The sequence below is a fragment of the Molothrus ater genome, chromosome 6, assembly GCF_012460135.2.
Source record: "Molothrus ater isolate BHLD 08-10-18 breed brown headed cowbird chromosome 6, BPBGC_Mater_1.1, whole genome shotgun sequence".
In the NCBI taxonomy this organism is placed as follows: domain Eukaryota; kingdom Metazoa; phylum Chordata; class Aves; order Passeriformes; family Icteridae; genus Molothrus; species Molothrus ater.
Genome location: NC_050483.2, coordinates 61,141,895 through 61,159,217, shown reverse-complemented (window position 1 = coordinate 61,159,217; position 17,323 = coordinate 61,141,895). Strand labels below are relative to the sequence as shown.

General features: G+C 52.2%; 3 protein-coding genes across 3 annotated transcripts; 2 read left to right on the top strand and 1 right to left on the bottom strand.

The window, feature by feature from the left end:
• Positions 1 to 2,790: 2,790 nt before the first annotated feature.
• Positions 2,791 to 3,357, bottom strand: RPS29 (ribosomal protein S29). The gene is made up of 3 exons (XM_036384379.2): positions 3,223 to 3,357; positions 2,990 to 3,089; positions 2,791 to 2,910 (listed from the first exon to the last, which is right to left on the bottom strand). The coding sequence occupies exons 1-3, from the start codon at positions 3,282 to 3,284 to the stop codon at positions 2,902 to 2,904; spliced, it is 171 nt and encodes a 56-aa protein (XP_036240272.1). The 5' UTR covers positions 3,285 to 3,357; the 3' UTR covers positions 2,791 to 2,901.
• Positions 3,358 to 5,130: 1,773 nt separating this feature from the next.
• Positions 5,131 to 14,228, top strand: LRR1 (leucine rich repeat protein 1). The gene is made up of 4 exons (XM_036384797.2): positions 5,131 to 5,364; positions 5,438 to 5,536; positions 8,823 to 9,550; positions 13,142 to 14,228. Exons 1-4 carry the CDS (start codon positions 5,188 to 5,190, stop codon positions 13,392 to 13,394), a joined length of 1,257 nt encoding a protein of 418 aa, XP_036240690.1. The 5' UTR covers positions 5,131 to 5,187; the 3' UTR covers positions 13,395 to 14,228.
• Positions 14,229 to 15,390: 1,162 nt separating this feature from the next.
• On the top strand, positions 15,391 to 17,236 carry MGAT2 (alpha-1,6-mannosyl-glycoprotein 2-beta-N-acetylglucosaminyltransferase). The gene has a single exon (XM_036385126.2). It carries the CDS (start codon positions 15,411 to 15,413, stop codon positions 16,746 to 16,748), a length of 1,338 nt encoding a protein of 445 aa, XP_036241019.1. The 5' UTR covers positions 15,391 to 15,410; the 3' UTR covers positions 16,749 to 17,236.
• Positions 17,237 to 17,323: the final 87 nt, after the last annotated feature.

Below are 17,323 nucleotides of genomic sequence, written 5' to 3'. Positions count from 1 at the left end.
CAGCCTCGAGCTGTGCCAAGGGAAATACAGGCTGGATAGCAGGAAAAGGTTTTTACAGAAAGGGTGATAAAGTTCTGGAATGTTCTGCCCAGGGAGGTGGTGGAGTCCCCATGCCTGGGTGTGTTTAACAAAGCCTGGATGTGGCACTGGGTGCCAGGGGTGAGTTGAGCTGTTGGGGCTGGGTTGGACTCCATGATCCTCAAGGTCTCTCCCAACCCAGTGATTCTGTGAGTTTTCCCTGCTCTTCCTTTTATCACCAAGGTACTTTAGAAGTATTTTTATCACCCTTGATGGCCCAGGCCACATTTAACTCCCTCAGGGCTTTATCCTTCCCAATTCCTGTGTGCTTGGATAAATTCCCTGTATCCCCTCAGGCTGCCCGGCCCTGCTCCCACCCTCTGCAGGAGGTTTCCTTCCTTTTCATGGTTGAGTTTGTCCCGTTCATGCCCTAAAATCAGCGTCACTCCAAGCCCTAAAATCAGCACTTCAAGCATCACCTGCAGCCCCAAACCACCCCAGGTAGAGCTGGATCCCTGCAGGAACTGGGCCATGTCAGACTGGGAGGATCAGGCTGAAAGCTCATCCCGAGCTCACAGCTGGGGAATTCCTGATCCACGAGATTGGGATCTACCTGGGAGAAGGGAAAGAGCCCCAAGATCGCCCCCAGACTGGTCCCATAAAGCCAGGAGGATTCCCAGCAGGAGTGGGACTGCTTTCCTACAGAGCACCCTCAGCTTTTCCAGCCTCGGGATGAGCTCAGAAGCCAAAGTTTTCCCCAAAACCTGTGAAATTCCCTCCAGAGGCTGTGACAAGCACAGATCTTATCTGTGCATAATCCAATGCAATTCAGTGGCGTTTCAGCAGTGCAAATCCCCTATCTCAATGCCAGCACTTGGAAACTCCTCTCTCCCAAAGCACCACTATCTTTTCCTTGGCTCCGAGCAGGACATTTTTTATTTCCCTACAGGAAACCATTTATTAGTTGTTTATTATTAATACAAAGTCCTTGAAGTGGATTTTGATTTCACCTGTTCTTTGGGGGAATCAGAAGCTCTTTATAAATCACTTTGCATCCAAATAAGTTCCAGTTTCACATCCATGAACCTCCAGGGACTGGAGCCACCAGGAACAAAATGCAATTTCCACGCTGAGCTCGGGAAATTCAGGGTTTTGGCACCTCATCTTCGTTGGATATTGGGCAATAAATACCTGGTAGAGGCAGCAATGAGGTAAAAAGGAATTACAGCTTGTCCTGCACCACTTTCTCCCAGGGCTTAAATGATGGGAGCAACACAACAGGGAAAAGGCAATTGCCATTTTGTAATTTTACAAAATTAGGTGCCAACAGAGGTATTTGGATGTTTACATGGTAATTGAAAAACATATTTTAGCTTTGGTTTCAATAGGGATTTGCCTTGCAATTACCATCCCCAACTATTTGTTTTATTTATGTTTTCCATAATGAGAAAAAAAAAGTGTTCTGGCAGAGGCTTGGGGCCCAGATCCTCAGGGTAGCACAGAGAAAATTATCCCAAGTTCCTCTGACCATCAGGAAAGAGCTTTGCTCAGGAAAAAGGGACAAATATCCAGAATTCCCTCCCTGCCAGGCTTGATCAGGTCTTAGAACCCAAAAAATCCCAATCCTGCTGCCACTTCCAAGGCTCTCAGTGGTACCCAGCATGGAGAATCCTCCTGTGTCCAACATGTTGGGAAAAACACGGATTTCCCACTGGGAAGTGCCTCAGGCACCTCTGAGAGGCAGCAGGAGTTGGACAGAGCAGTGGGAGCTGCACAGACTCTCCCATCACCTTCTGCATCCTCACTGATTTTGTGTTCCCCTGAAATTTTACACCTCAGGTAAAACCCCCTAGAAATTCAGTATTTTGGTTAAAAAGGGAATGAGGGTTTTGTGGTTTTTCAGAACCACACTGAAGCCAAGCAAGCACATCCCACAGGATTCCCTTCCCTGTGTACATCAACAAAAACTGCGGAGAGGGGAAAAGCCCAAAACCACCACCAGAGCAACTGAAGATTTTTATTTTTTAGTGTAGAACCTTCACACTGAAGCACTTTCTGGTAAGGACCAGGATTTAACCATTTCTCACTCAAAACGAGAAGCCCAACCACCTCCTGGTGAGGAAAGCCAACCCTTCCCCAGGGCTCCCAGATGATGCCAAATCCTCATCCCTGTGCCAACATGGCAGGAGCTGCTTCCTCACCATCCAGTGCCCTGTCTGCCTGCCCAGGGCAGGGGACTGGAGTGGGCTTTAAGGTCCCTTCCAGCCCAAACCATCCCAAATTCTGTGATAACCCCACAGCTTTTCAGCCTTTGCTATAGGCGCACCTGGGTTTGCTCCCACTCCCTCCTCACACCTCATCTCATTGATGCCATAACCAGGGGGACAAAACAAAGGCTCCTGGGCATTCCCAAAGGATCTGCAGAGCACTCAGCTGGGAGAGAGCAGCATTTACCTGGTCAGTCCCCTCACAGCAGTGCCACTGCATAGCAGAAAAACACCCAGACACTTGGAATCTCAAAGGACTTGGAATTCCAGGGCCCTGGCACACTAAGATGTGCCTTTACCTCACTCCCTCCAGAGCAGCCATGGCTGCGCCAGATCCCCGCAAATGCCCCAGGCCAGGCTGGTCAGGGCTTGGAGCAGCCCGGGGCAGTGGAAGGTTGGGAAGCCGAGCACAGCAGGGCAGCCCCCGCACTTCGGGAGCAGCCCTGTACAAAGAACCCCCAGAGCCGCCAAAACCTGCACAGAAGGGAAACACGCACGGATCAGCTGGGTTAGGAGACCATTTATTAGGTAAGACTGAGCCGAGACGCTGCAGATGTGTCAGGGAGGCCCTGAGACGCTCCGGGAGCTCCTGGCTGTCGCCTCATCCTCTCGGCGCTCAGTCCAGCTGCAAGAGAGCGAGAGACACGAGGGGAGTCAGCGGGATCCGGCACCCACGAGCCCCTTCCCGCAGCCGCGGGGCTCACCTTGATGAAGCCGATGTCCTTAGCGTACTGGCGGAAGCACTGCCGGCACATGTTCAGCCCGTACTTGCGGATGAGGCCGTGGCGGTTGGAGCACACGCGGCTGTGAGGGAACAGAGAGAAGCGCGTGAGGGCGGGGAATGGCGCCGGGGAGGGGGAATGTGAGGGGAAAGCGGAGAGAGGCAGGGCGGTGAGACGGCAGCCACGACCCGGGGGGCGCAAGAGGCGGCACTGACCAAGAGCGAGAGCCCTGCCCGAACTTCCTGGGGTGGCTCCAGTAGAGCTGCTGGTGGCCCATGGCTGCGCGGTGCCGAGAGAAAGATGGCGGCGGCCGCCCGGCCTTATACCCCTCACGGCGCCTCCCGGCGTGCACCGCGCGGCGCCCGCTTCCCGCCCTGCGCCGCGGGCGGGGAAGCTCCGCCCACCCGTGACGTCAGCGCTGCCGAAGCTCGTATCGCTAACGGAGCAGAGTGTGAGCGCCGGGCGTAGTGGCGCGCGTCTGTAATCCTAGTTGTGGGGGAGGCTGAGTCGGGCGGATCGCTTGAGCCCGTGGTTCGGTGCTGCTGTGAGCTGTGTGGGACCTAAAGCCGGTATCGTATATGGTGACCCGTTGGAAAGGGCGCCGGGACGAGGCGCGAGCCGGCCGAGGCCATTTGATGGAGCAGGGAAGCTCCCGGGGGCGGTCAGTGAGGAACCGCACTTCTGACTAGCCACGCCAGCAAGACATGGGCAAGATAGAGAGACGACGACTCAACCTTTTGCCACACACTACTAATGAATAACACACCCTGAATACTCAACAAAAATCCCAAAACACCCCTTTCCACCCCAAACCACACACGAGCAACATACCGCCTCCTACTGAGCAAAAACCGCAACAACCGCTCAACTACACAACTCACCGCGCCGAGCAAATCTCAAACACCGATCCTACCCTCAAATAGTACATCTGCATAAACACCCAGCAGACGCCTCCCCGAGTTTGGTTGTTTTTTCTCCCAATGCCGTTTCTTGTGCTCAAAGCCCCTCATGGCGCCCACACCAAACCTGACCTGTCGCTTACCAAGCCTCAGCTGCTGCTGTCACACCCACCTGCCCTCAACTCCTGCCCTCAACGCCTCAGCTTCCCTGTCCCCTCAGCTCCTCTGTGTCCCTTCACCTCCTGTGTCCCCTCATCTCCTCCATGTCCCCTCCCTCGCACCTGCTGTCCCCTCCATGTCCTTACACAGAATTCTCTGGCCCTTCCTCTGCTTCCTCTTGCTCCTCGCACCACTCTCCCCTCTAACCCCTCTTTTCAATGCCAGCACATCACCACGTGTTTTATGCTTCAGTTGAAGTTTATGGAAAACTTTATATTTTATGTCCTCTGTGTCCTCCCTCAACTCCCCATGTTCCCTGACCCCCCATGTCCCTTCTTCACACCCTCCGTGTCCCCTCATCCTCCATGTCCCCTGACCCCCCGTGTCCCTTCACACCCTCCATGTCTCCTCATCCTCTATATCCCCTCAAACCCCCGTGTCCTCTCAGCTCCACGTCCATTCACAACCCCATGTTCTTCACACCTCCATGCACTCTCTCACATCCTCAGCAACCCCTCGTATCCTCAATGTTCCCTCAGACTCTGTGTCCTCTCATACACCCGTGTACGCTCACACCCACATCCTCTCAGGTCATCTATGTCCCCTCACACCTTGTGTCCCCTTACATTCTCTGTTGCTTCACATGCCGTGTCCCCTCACACTCCGTGTCCCCTCACACCCGGTGTCTCCTCACGCCCCATGTCCCCTCACACCCCGTGTCCCCTCACACTCTCTGTCTCCTCGCACTCCATGTCCCCTCACTCCCCGCCGCCTCTCTCCCTGTCCCGCCAAGCCGCACCAGCCGCCTCCAGCAGGAGGTGCCCGCGGCCCGCCCCGCGCGGACGGCGCTGCGCTGAGGGCCCGCGCTGGGGCTGCCCGCGGCTGCCGGTGCGGCCGCGGCCGCCGGTACACCGGAGCCACCGCCCTCCCCCCCCGCCCCGCGATCCCGCTGGCCGGGCAGCCCCGCGCCCCTCAGCGGGGAGCACCGGGCCGCGGCGGGCTGGCACCGCGTCGGGCAGGCAGCACAGCGGGCGCCTGTGCGCGCTCAGCGCGGGAGGCCCCCGGCGGCGCCGCCCGCCGTGCGCGGGCCGGGGCCGGTGCCGGTACCGGGGCCGGGCCGGGATGCGGCTGCAGTGCGAGGTGGAGGTGCTCAGCCGGCTCCTGCCCACCTGCGGGCTGCGGGGCCGCGGCCGCGCCGCGCGGGCGCTGCTGTCGCTCGGGCGCCCGCCCGGCGCTGCCGGTGCCGGGATTTACCTCATGGTGTGCACGGCGCGGGACCGCGGAGGGGCTCGGTACAAGGTGGGGACGGCGGCGGGGGCCGGGAGGCGGCGGGGGTGCCCCGGGGCGGCCGCTGAGCCCGCTGTGCCCGCAGGTGCAGCAGAACGTGGAGCGGCTCTTCACGCGCTTCGTGGAGGAGGGAAAGGCCACGGTGCGGCTGCGGGAGCCCGCGGTGGATCTGTGCCTCAGCAAGGTGGGACCGGCGCCGGGAACCGCACCGGGAACGGCGGCAGGGCCGCGGCTCACCGGGCTCTGACCCCCGCGCCAAGGCGGGAAGGGACCTTAAATCGCATCCCACCCCTGCCATGGGGACACCTCCACTGTCCCAGGCTGCTCCCAGCCCCAGTGTCCAGCCTGGCCTTGGCACTGCCAGGGATCCAGGGGCAGCCACAGCTGCTCTGGCAATTCCAGCCCAGCCAGGAATTCCCAATTTCCCACCCATCCCGGCCCTGTGGCAGTGGGGGCTATTCCCTCTTTTCTGGGTTGTGTTCTAACTCTCCTGAAATTCATTTTCATGCTTTGCTTCACAGCTTCTTTAGATAAAGCTTTTTTCAGCTCTCTGATGCAATGTTGGTGTTTGGCCTTAAATCCCGTGTTCCCTGAGCTCAATTTAATTCCCATGAAATTGTTGTTCCCTACAGTCTTTCTCATGGAAAAAAAACATGGAGAATCGTCTTGTTTTCATGGACAAAACCATCATTGTGCTCACCGTGGCTTTCAAAGCACACACAGAGCAGGGCACAGGCACCATCTCCCCTTATTTCAAATACCTCTGTATTTATTCACAGTTCCCACACTTTACAACATTTGTAAAGTGTTTTTAACGACACTAAACTCATAAGAAAAATCATATTATCACTAAATTCTCGTGTCCTTTTCTTCTGTGCCTGTTGCAGGAATCTTTTGTAGCCCTATAGGAGAGAAAAGTAAGACAGGCTTTTTATGATTTCTGAGTTCTTACCTAAAGCTTTAGAGTCAGGCTGTGTAAATAAGAGCAAATAATGTTGATTGGTAGAAAATCCTTTTTCCTTTCTGTTACCTAATTTTGAGGAAAGCAGCCTTCATTTTATGAACCTGTTAAAGGGTTAAATAGGAAGGGAGGACACCAAACCCAGTTATTTTTTTCCTGTTAGAAGCCAATGTGCTCTGTATTTTGGAAAAATTAAGGCTTTTGTATTAGATTCAGAATAACTTCTGCTTCCTTTACTCTGAATTTTTCTGTTGAAGACTGAGAAATCAAAAAGTTTATCTGAAAACATTACAGGTTCCTCTTAAGCTCTCCAACTCCAGAACCCAAACTTAAGATGTTTCATCCCTTTTCCGTAGTTTTCTGCCAGATTTTTATTGCTTCATTACAGCAAAGCTCCTTAACTCTCCAAGATGAACAAAAACTTTGTGGAAAAGAGATTTCCACAGACTGGAATATTGCTTCTGTGAAATCCCCCTGCTTGTGCTGTGCCAGGCACTGATTTGCTGCCCTCAGCCAGCTCAGGAATGGAGTTGGGAAACATCAGTGCAGAGCAGAAATAACAGATCCTGGCTGTTTTCTGGGGTTTGTTTCCCTTCAGCAGGTCTGAGCCTGCTTCCCTGGATCCACCTCAGCTCCAATTTCCTCAGAACTCTCACACTTGGGAGGCACCAACACAATTTAAACTCCTTTTCCAACATTGTCTGTGTGGCTGGGACTTCAGGCTTGGGGCAGGAAATTTCATCCTGAGCTCTTCCAAGTAATGATTTGTTTTCTTCTTTTTTCTTCAGGGTTTCTCAACAAGAGGTTTGGAGATTTCACATGGCCTTTGGGGAGGTCTGGTGGAGGGAATTGTGCTTTGTGCTTGTGAGCAAAGAAATCGTGTCTGTAACTTCATTCTGGTGTGCAGTATTGATTTCACTTGGTCCTTACAGATCTGGAGGACTTTTTGGACTTAATTCCCATTTTAGTGATCTTGGAAATGCCACAAATGAGCCTGGAATGAGGGGAAATTCTGTAGCTGAATGTGTGTGTTAGACTGGCTGAGATAATGAGGGCTGGTGGTCTCAGAATCCCAGGCTAGTTTGGGATAGAAGGGACCTTAAATCCCATCCCATCCCCCCCTTCCACCGTCCCAGGCTGCTCCAAGCCCCGTCCAGCCTGGCCTGGGACATTTCCAGGGATCCAGGGGCAGCCACAGCTGCTCTGGATAACCTTGGATCCAAAGGTGTTTGTTGTGCATCCTCCCCACCTCTGGAAGGTGGCACAGCAGGAGTTGTGCTTGGAATGCTTAAGGAAAATAATCATTCTAGTTTACACATGCAGTCAATTCAGTTTGACCTTTAATATCTTTATTTCTCCCACATTTCCATCCAGGATTATCTCCAGTATCTTTGTTTTCTTGTACTGGGTGCTCTAGTTCTGAACCCTCTCAAATTTGGTCTAAGTAAACACATTTAGGAGCAAAATTGTCTTTGAGGTGCAAAATGTGTCCCTGGGCTTGGGCAAGTGGCAGCTGGGAGCACAAGGGCAACCTCCGGGCTCTCAGTGAGTTCTTTTCCTTCTATGGTTGCAATGTGGCTTTTATTACAGAATTCACTTTCCAGCTCAGTGCCTGTCTGCTGCACATCAGCTCAAGCAGAGACTTGCTGGAAAATCTAGAAGAGAAAGATTTGGTCACAAACGTTCCTAGAAGTGAATCAAATCCATGCAACAGATGCATTTTGTTTTCTGGGGTTTTCTGGATCTTTATTTAAAATACAAATCTCTTGATACTCTGATACTGAGAGTTAGTGGGAGCCTTTAATGGCTTCCCACTGCCAGGGGGAATATGGGATGGGATATTGGGAAGGAATTGTTCCCTAAGAGGGTGGGGAGGCCCTGGGCTGGGATTGCCAGAGCAGCTGGGGCTGCCCCTGGATCCCTGGCAGTGCCCAAGGCCAGGCTGGGCACTGGGACTGGAGCAGCCTGGGACAGGGGGAGGTGTCCCTGCCATGGCAGGGGGTTGAAGAGGATGGGATTTAGGATCCCTTCCAACCCAAACTGTCCTGGGATTCTACTGCCAAACTATTGTATCCCAACTCAAGCATTATTTGGTCTTTGCCAAGAATTTGCCTCTTGCCTGCTGCTGCCACAGCCAGAGCTGTGTGTGGCCACTTCACCTGCCTTTTGCTGAATTCAACCCCAGCTTCCATCCTTTTCTTTCCTAGAAGCTTCCAGGAATTATTGCCTCAGGGTTTAGAGCTCTGCTTTCCCCATGTGTGTTTGTAACAGTCCTTTATCCTGGTGGATTTTTGGGAGCTCCCAGCGCATTGGGGTTTTTTTTCTGTACTTCATTTCCAGCTGTGGATTCAGTGCTTTGTTCCTTCCCTGGGTGCTGCAGCAGAGTCTGACCAGGACTATTCATAACAGAGCTGTTCCCCCTCCCATGAGTGACACCCACAGAACAGCTCCGAGAGTGTTAATGACCACGATAATGAACTTTTAACTCCAGCCTTGTGTTCCCCTGCAGGCGAATGTGATCAATTTAAAGACTTTCCTTTCAGCCGTGAGACTGGCTCACCAAGGCAACGACACCGGCGTCCTCCCTCTCTCACCTCTGGTCCCAGCAAAGAACTCCGACGTGGAGAAACCCAAAACCAAAATGATCATCACTTCCAGGAGGGATTATCCCCTCACCAAGAGCTTCCCTTTCTCCCTGGAGCACCTGCAGACCTCGTACTGCAAGCTGGCCAGGATCGACAGCAGGGTGCTGTGCCTGAGGAGGCTGCGCAAGCTGGACCTGAGCCACAACCACATCAAGCAGCTGCCGGCCACGCTGGGGGACCTGGTGTGCCTGCAGGAGCTCGACCTGCACGACAACCACCTGGAGGCCTTCAGCGGGGCCCTGTGCAGCTCGGGCCTGCAGAAATCCCTGCAGCTGCTGGACCTGAGCCAGAACCAGATCCAGGCGCTGCCGCTGGAGTTCTGCCAGCTGCGGGGGCTGGTGCAGCTGCGGCTGGACGACAACGCCCTGCTGCGCCTGCCCTGCCGCATCGGGCAGCTCAGCCGCCTGCGCTTCCTGTCGGCCGCGCGCAACAAGCTGCCCTTCCTGCCCTGGGACTTCAGGAACCTCTCCCTGGAGAACCTGGACCTCTTTGGGAATCCCTTTGAGCAGCCCAACCCGCTGGTTCCCAACATCCAGCTGAAGATCCCCCTGACTCTGCTGGAGTGTGCTGCCAGGGCTACAGTCAATCACAGGTAAGGGCAGGGAGGCACACCTGGCACTGCTCCTTCACGCCTGCCTCCCTCACCTGCTTCCCTCCTTTCCCCTCAGTGCCTGCTTTTGTCGTCATTACATTGCAAGGGTTCCATATTGCCAGAGTTTCGTGCCTCCTTGATGTTTCTCACGGGCAGCTCCTCCAGGCACTGACTCTTCCTTGTCCTCACAGCACCCAACTGACTGCAGGTCCCCTCAGCCAACCAATCCACTCTTGTATAACACTCTTCTTACTGGCTACAGCTGTGGCCTGTTAACATCAGGCCTGCTCCTAATCTTTAATAATCAACCCAGCTGCAACTCTTTAGGGGGTAAGATTGCTTTCTATACTATCTTTATTTACTTCTATTCTATCCACCTACATGCTTTCTCACCTATTAACTTCATGACATGAAAATTCCTTTGAATTCCCCTTGTGAAGTCATCAGGATAAGGCAGGGAATTGATGCCTTTGGAAGCATTTAAGGAAAGGCAGAGATTGAAGCGTTTTCATCCACCAAAGGGGGATGAACAGAATATTTTTGACCAACTTTGGGAAAAGAGAATCAGTTCTACAACCCTGGGCCACTTCTTCTGCAGGCTTTCCCCTGCCATAGGTTTTCCTTAAGCTCCTCATTTCCCTTGGTGTTGGAGTGAGGGTGTTCTGACTTACTCAGAGAGCCCAGCTCCTAGGTAATTTAAAAAAATATGATTTCACCAAGTAAATCCACCCTCCCAGGCTGCTGTTTGTTATCAGCTCTCTCCTCTTCCCCCATCCCTGGTCCTTCGTGTCCCAGGAGCCTCCAGGTACCAGCAGCTGCTGCTCTGGGTGGGAAGGGAGCACAAAAACAGAAATTTGGCACAGGGAGAGAGGAGAGAGAGGCTGGAAGTGTCCCTGATCTTCGTCCTGTGCCCATTCCTGCCTTGAGGGTGGGCAGTGCCCCATAAACCAGGGGTAATTGTGCAGAAATTTGCACCAAAGGCATCCACAGGCACACCCTGAAGGGAGCTGAGCCAACACATGTTCTGGCCAAATCACCCACTGCTGACCTTGCTGATTCTGTAATTAAACCCCACATGTCTCCTTTCCCAACTTTATATAAATTGCAGTGGGTTTGATGTAAATATTAAGGCTTTTTTCTACTTCTAGAAATCCCTCAGCACTGGTGAGATTTCAGTTACTGTAAAAACCTTGAGAAAGGAATGAAACAGGACAAGGTGCAAAAATAATGTTTGGAAATCAGTCTTCATTCTGGGAAAGTACCAGACTTCTTGATTATGTTTTTCCCAGAAAAAAAAAAAAAAGGCTGTTCTGAAATTAAGGTGGTGAAAAAGAAAACCCAGAGGAGTCTTAGCTGTGTGGAAAGATTTGGGAAGGTGTAGGTGGAGGCAGGATGTGAGTCAGTGGGATCTGTGCTGAGTCTGGAGTGCCAGCTGGGCAGTGTGAGCCCCACACCTCAGCCACCCCGACAGAATTCCTCAGGGGAGTTACTGACTGCGTCCCCCAAGCTCCACACTGCTCCTCTGTGAATTCCAAAAGGAGCAATTCCCCTTCCCAGCTCTGGGTGTCATTGCTGACACGGAGGATGGAGAGAGCTGGGGAGCAGGAGAACTTTTCATTTCATGCCTGCAGGGAGGGCAGTGCTGCTGCAAAAGGCTCCGTTTATCTCTCCTGCTTTCTCTGAGTTGAGTTTTAGCACTGCTGCTCCTCGGTGTAAGAGGGAGGAGTAAATGGTGGGTGCTGTGTCAGGCCAGGGTGAGGCACAGAGAGTGTGAGGGAAGAACAGAACGTGCCCAGTTGTCTCATTCTTCTTAATCTTCCTTTAGTTCTCTAATTCTCATTACTCTTAATCTTTCTAATTCCCTAGCTGGCTGTGGCCCAGGCTGCCAGGATTCTGTGAGCTCCCTGCTGGGTGTCTCCTGGAGTTCATGTCCTTAGGGCTGCCTTGGGAAGTGGCATTTCAGTCCTAAAATTGCCAATTTCATTCCTGAAATCTCAGGAAGTGGCATTTCAGTCCCAAATCTCAGGTTTTTCATGTCTGTGTGATGCCTGAAGAGGCTCCCTGGAACAGAGCTGGGCAGAGTTAAAGGAATAAAGCAGGAATTTATTAAAAGGCCTCACAGGACACACCTTGGGCAGTGCAAGAGCCCAGCCAGGGCTACACCCAAGATGGACTCAGAGTCACAAGTTTTCACAATTTTATCAGTTTTGGTCCCTTTCCATGTTGGGGTTCAGTGTCCAATCCCAGCTCCAGGTGATGCAGTCCCACCCTCCCAGATTGCTCTCCTCAATTCCCTGGTTTTACACTTTTTGGGCCTGAAGCTGCAGTGATGTCCTTGGTTCTGGGGCTGGAAAAGGATTGAGAGTGTCTGAGGAGAGGAAAGGATTGTTCTGTGGGAAAAGGATTGTTCTGTGGGACTGAGCTGTGAGGAGAGCTGCTACCACCTTATATGAAGTTCAAAGTTACATATGTGTGTGTGTGTGTATGACATATTTTATGAGTATATAATACACATATATGTGTATATATATGTGTGTGTGTGTATGTTACTGACATATTTTCTGAAAAAATCCCTTTGCCAGGATTTTTCTTCTGAGAAGCCAAGAAGGCTCAGAAAAGAAATGCAAACAATAATTATCTGATTGCTTGGAATGTGGTTTGGAGGTCGCTTACCAACAGGTGCATCTTTGATTGGTTCAGTGTGAATTGTTTTTAATTATTGACCAATCCCAGTCCAGCTGTGTCAGGACTCTGGTCAGTCATAGGGTTTTTATTAATATTTCTTTTCTAGCCTTCTGATGTCTCTTTTTCTTTAGTATACTTTTGGTATATCATTTTCATGTAATATAATATAACAATATAACACAACACAATATAACATAATATAACATAGTATAATATAGTATAACATAATGTAACAATATAACATAATACAACATAACAGATATGATATAATATAGTATAATAATATAATATATATAATATATAATAATATAACATAAAATTAACATAACATAATATAACAGATATTATATTATATAATATTATATATGAGATATAATATAATATACTATAATATAATACTATATAATAATATATCAGCCTTCTGAGAACTTAGAGTCAATTCTCATCTCTCACCTCTTCCTGAGGACCTCAAAACACCTCAACAATTAATAACCACATGTATATATTTTTTAATATGTATATAAATACTATATATATAAATACTATATATATAAATATATGTATGTATATATATATACAAATGTAAATATATATACATATATTTATGTGTATATATATAGATAGATGTGTATATATATAAAATATATACATTTAGAGATATATATTTTGTATATAGAGATACATATATATATATATATATCAAGAGATATATAGATATATGTGTATATATATATAAATATATATATATATATACTCACCAGTGCAGTGCAGAGTCTGGAAAACACAAAAGCTGAACCTGGAGTCATCGTGTGTCCTGGGAGTGGCTGGTGCCTGTGTGCTGTCCCTGCCTTTGAGTGACCCAGCTCCCTCTGTGCCGAGCTCACCCCGTCTCCTCCCGTCCCACAGGATCCCCTATGGCTGCCACCTGCTCCCTTCCCACCTGTGCAGGGATCTGGAGGTGGCCAAGACGTGTCGGTGCGGGAGCGCCTGCCTGAGCAGCTTCATCCAGATCACGGTGACCATGAACCTGCACCACGTGGCACACACCGTGGTGCTCGTGGACAACATGGGCGGCACCGACGCGCCCGTGCTCTGCTACTTCTGCTCCCTGCACTGCTACTCCCAGTTCCTGGACAGGCACCTCCAGAGCCACGGCTGATACCCGCCAGGATGGGCTGCCTGGCCATGGAGGAGCCTGGAGGTGGCACCTGCGGTGTCACCAGAGCTCCCTGCGGGGACAGATCCCTCTGGGAGGGAGGGGACACAGCCTGGCCTGGCCTGGCCTGGCTCTTCTCCCACTCTGGGAGGGAGGGGACACGGCCTGGCCTGGCCTGGCCTGGCTCTTCTGCCCCTTTGGGAGGGAGGGGACACAGCCCGGCCTGGCCTGGCTCTTCTCCTGCTCTGGGAAGGAGGGGACATGGCCTGGCCTGGCCTGGCCTGGCTCTTCTGCCCCTTTGGGAGGGAGGGAGGGGACACGGCCTGACCTGGCCTGGCCTGATCTCCTCCCCCTCTGGAATCTCCTCTGCCTGGAGCACAAGGCAGCGTTGAGCTGGAGAGAACCTTCCTTGGAATGTATTTCCCTTTTCCTGCGTGCTCGGGGCTTTCTGGGTTTGTGGGTAAGTGGTTTCTTCTTGGAAAGACAAAGGGAATTTGAATTTATCCCAGATTTCCCCACGTGAGCTCTGAGCTCTGCCAGGGCCAGCACTGCACTCCCCTCTTGCCAGTGGAGGAGAAATCACATCCAGAGCAGTTGTGGAATCCCAGGTGCTTCTTTTTTTAAAGGTTCTGTTACAACATTCCCACTCACAGCAGGGACCAGCATTGCTGGGTTTTTACCAGAACAAATGTTTGTTTTTGGGGTTTCTCTCTTTGTGATACCAGAAATGTCTTTTTTCTAAATATGTGCCTGAAACTTTGTTTCTTAATCCTTCTGTTTTAACCATTCTGGAATTTGTTTCACTGTGTTGACTGATTAAATTTTGAAAGCCTTCCATGCACGTGTGGATTGTGTTTTGTCTGAGGGGTTTTCCATCCAGCATTCTCCAGGAATTAACTGCTGGTATTTTTCTGGGGATGACACCAAAATGTTGAGCATATCCATCAATTCTTTTATTTTCTATCTTGTCAGCTGCTCCATGACTGGGAGATGGGAACAACAGGGAACAAATACTTGTGATTCTAGAATTAATTAATCTGAATTTTTGTAATTCTTACCATTCAAGAATGGGTTCATAATCCTAACCTTCCAAATCTAGAATTATTTTGAGAAGTTTTTAGGAATCCCATTCCCTGGAAGATGTGATGGCTTGGAGCACACTGAGTGCCAGCTGGGGGAGGTTTAGTTTGGATTTTGGGAAAATTTCTCCATGGAAAGGGGGGTTTGGCATGGGGCACTGATGGAGTCCCCATCCCTGCAGGAATCTGGGACGGTTTCCTTGTCTTGTTCTTGCAATTCTGGAATTATTTTACTCTTACATTAATGTTGAAAACTTTGGAGTCATTTTATACTTGTGACTCTAGAATTAATTAATCTGAATGTTTTAATTCTCACCATTCAAGAATGGGTTCATAATCCTAATCTTTCAAATCCAGAATTATTTTATTTTATTCTATAAATATTAGATTTTTTTTCTCTCAATCTTAGAGTTATTTTATCTAATTCTTTCAGTCCTACAGTGATTTTACCTTATTCCTGCATTTCTAGAATGATTTCTCACCTTATTCTTGTCATTGCAATGCTTGTCATTCCTTTTTAACGAGCTGTTTTTCAAACCTAGTATTGACTTGTTTTTTATGTTACTCCCGCGGATCCCGGCTGGTTTCCGTGTGTTTTCCTCGCATTTCCAGAGTTCTTTGCCCTTTTTTCCACAATCCCGAAGGATTTCGCTGCCCTTTCCCGCCCTCCCGTCACGCCTTGGCCCCGCCCCCTCCCAGCGCCGCCCAATCAGAGCGCGGTGCGGCTGCGGCGGCTGCGCGGCCCTCCCCTCGCGGCGGAAGCGCCGAGGAGTTGATTGACGGCTCCTCCGACCAATGGCGACGCCGCGGTCGCCGCAGCGGCGGCCAATGGGGCGCGGCGACGTGTGCGCGCGGGGCGGCGGCGGCGCGCGCGCGCTGGGAGCGGGAGCGGCGGCGGCGGCGGCGGGAGCGGCGGAGCGGGGCCGCCGCCGCCGGGACGATGCGGCTGCGCGTCTACAAGCGCAAGGTGCTGCTGCTGGCGCTGGCGCTGGCGCTCTGCGCCTTGGCGCTCTGGGGCACCGGCGGCGGCGGGCGGCGGCGGCAGCAGCAGCTGCAGCAGCAGCAGCAGCAGCAACGGGGCGGTCCCGGTAGCACCGGGGAGCCGCCGCGGGTCAGCGAGCCCCCGCCGCCGGTACCGCGCCGCCCCGCCGCCAACGCGTCGGCCGCCGTGGCGGCGGAGGTGCTGTCCGAGAACGCGACGCTGAGTTACCGCTCGCTCGTGTACCGCCTGAACTTCGACCAGCCGGTGCGGAACGCCGGGCGCTTCCCGGCGCGGCCCGACGTGGTGCTCGTGGTGCAGGTGCACGACCGCGCCGAGCACCTGCGGCTGCTGCTCGAGTCGCTGCGGCGGGCGCCGGGCGTGGAGAACGTGCTGCTGGTGCTGAGCCACGACCTGTGGGCCGAGGAGCTGAACCGGCTGGCGGCCCGCGTGGACTTCTGCCCGGTGCTGCAGGTGTTCTTCCCGTTCAGCATCCAGCTGTACCCGCGCGAGTTCCCGGGCCACGACCCCCGCGACTGCCCCCGCGACGTGGGCAAGGCGGCGGCGCTGCGGCTGGGCTGCATCAACGCCGAGTTCCCGGACTCGTTCGGGCACTACCGCGAGGCGCGCTTCGCGCAGACCAAGCACCACTGGTGGTGGAAGCTGCACTTCGTGTGGGAGCGCGTGCGGGCGCTGCGGGAGCACGCGGGGCCCGTGCTCTTCCTGGAGGAGGATCATTACCTGGCCCCCGACTTCTACCACGTCCTCAAGCGGCTCTGGGCGCTGCGCCAGCGGGAGTGCCCCGAGTGCCAGCTCGTGTCTCTGGGCACCTACAGCCCCGTGCGGGGCGGCTTCGCCGGCCGCGCCGACAAGGTGGAGATGAAGACGTGGAAGTCCACGGAGCACAACATGGGCATGGCCTTCGGCAGAGACACCTACCAGAAGCTCATCGAGTGCACGGACGCCTTCTGCACCTACGATGACTACAACTGGGACTGGACTCTGCAGCACTTGACTGTCTCTTGTCTTCCAAAGTTCTGGAAAGTGCTGGTTCCCGAAATCCCCAGGATTTTTCACACGGGGGACTGTGGCATGCACCACAAGAAATCCTGCAGACCGTCCACCCAGAGTGCCAAAATCGACTCTCTCTTGAACAGCAACCAACAGTACCTGTTTCCCGAGGCGATGAGTGTCAGTAAAAGGTACTCCATGGCTCCCCTGTCCCCTCACGTCAAGAACGGAGGGTGGGGAGACATCAGGGACCACGAACTCTGTAAGAGCTACCGCAGACTCCAGTGAGGATCCTCCTCGCAGCGCCTTTTCTCCTTGACTTGTTCCATTGTGTCCTTTGCAGGCACACACGTGTATAAACAGCATTTATGAGTTGGTTTCTGCTTTAATATGAATAAACATTCTTGTTAAAGGTGTCCCAAAATAGTAATCTCTCATGTTTGGCAACCACGTTTTGGAAACGGGTGACGCGCTGCAGCCCCTACGCAAAAAGTGACCTGCTGCTGTGTTTGCTGGGAGGAGGAGGAGGAGGAGGAGGAGGAGGAGGAGGAGAACACTTTTTAAGTGCATCTTTTTTGGTGCTTCAAAGCTCTGGTGGTGCCTGGGGTCCCACCCAGGGTCATCCCACGCCTGATCCCCGAGTCCCGGTTCGGTTGCGCCGTGTCGATGAATATATGAAGGATGAAAAGAAAATAAATCTCATTGTTTTTACTACGATGTAGATAAATATATGATTTTTTTAGTTCTGCCGAAATAAAAAATTCCGTTGTTTTGTATGCCTAGAGGAGTTCTTGATTGTCAGCAAAAAGGTGATGTCACCTCGTGTTCCTAAAAAGTCAGGATGGGAAGGAGGGGGGAGTTTC

Bases quoted from the DNA above. Each gene is read 5' to 3' on its own strand.
- RPS29 (XM_036384379.2), bottom strand. From the start codon at position 3,284: ATGGGCCACCAGCAGCTCTACTGGAGCCACCCCAGGAAGTTCGGGCAG. The intron at 3,090-3,222 runs GTCAGTGCCGCC...GTTCCCTCACAG, and splicing joins GGGCAGGGCTCTCGCTCTTG to CCGCGTGTGCTCCAACCGCC.
- LRR1 (XM_036384797.2), top strand. From the start codon at position 5,188: ATGCGGCTGCAGTGCGAGGTGGAGGTGCTCAGCCGGCTCCTGCCCACC. The intron at 5,537-8,822 runs GTGGGACCGGCG...GTTCCCCTGCAG, and splicing joins TGGATCTGTGCCTCAGCAAG to GCGAATGTGATCAATTTAAA. The intron at 9,551-13,141 runs GTAAGGGCAGGG...CCCGTCCCACAG, and splicing joins AGGGCTACAGTCAATCACAG to GATCCCCTATGGCTGCCACC.
- MGAT2 (XM_036385126.2), top strand. From the start codon at position 15,411: ATGCGGCTGCGCGTCTACAAGCGCAAGGTGCTGCTGCTGGCGCTGGCG.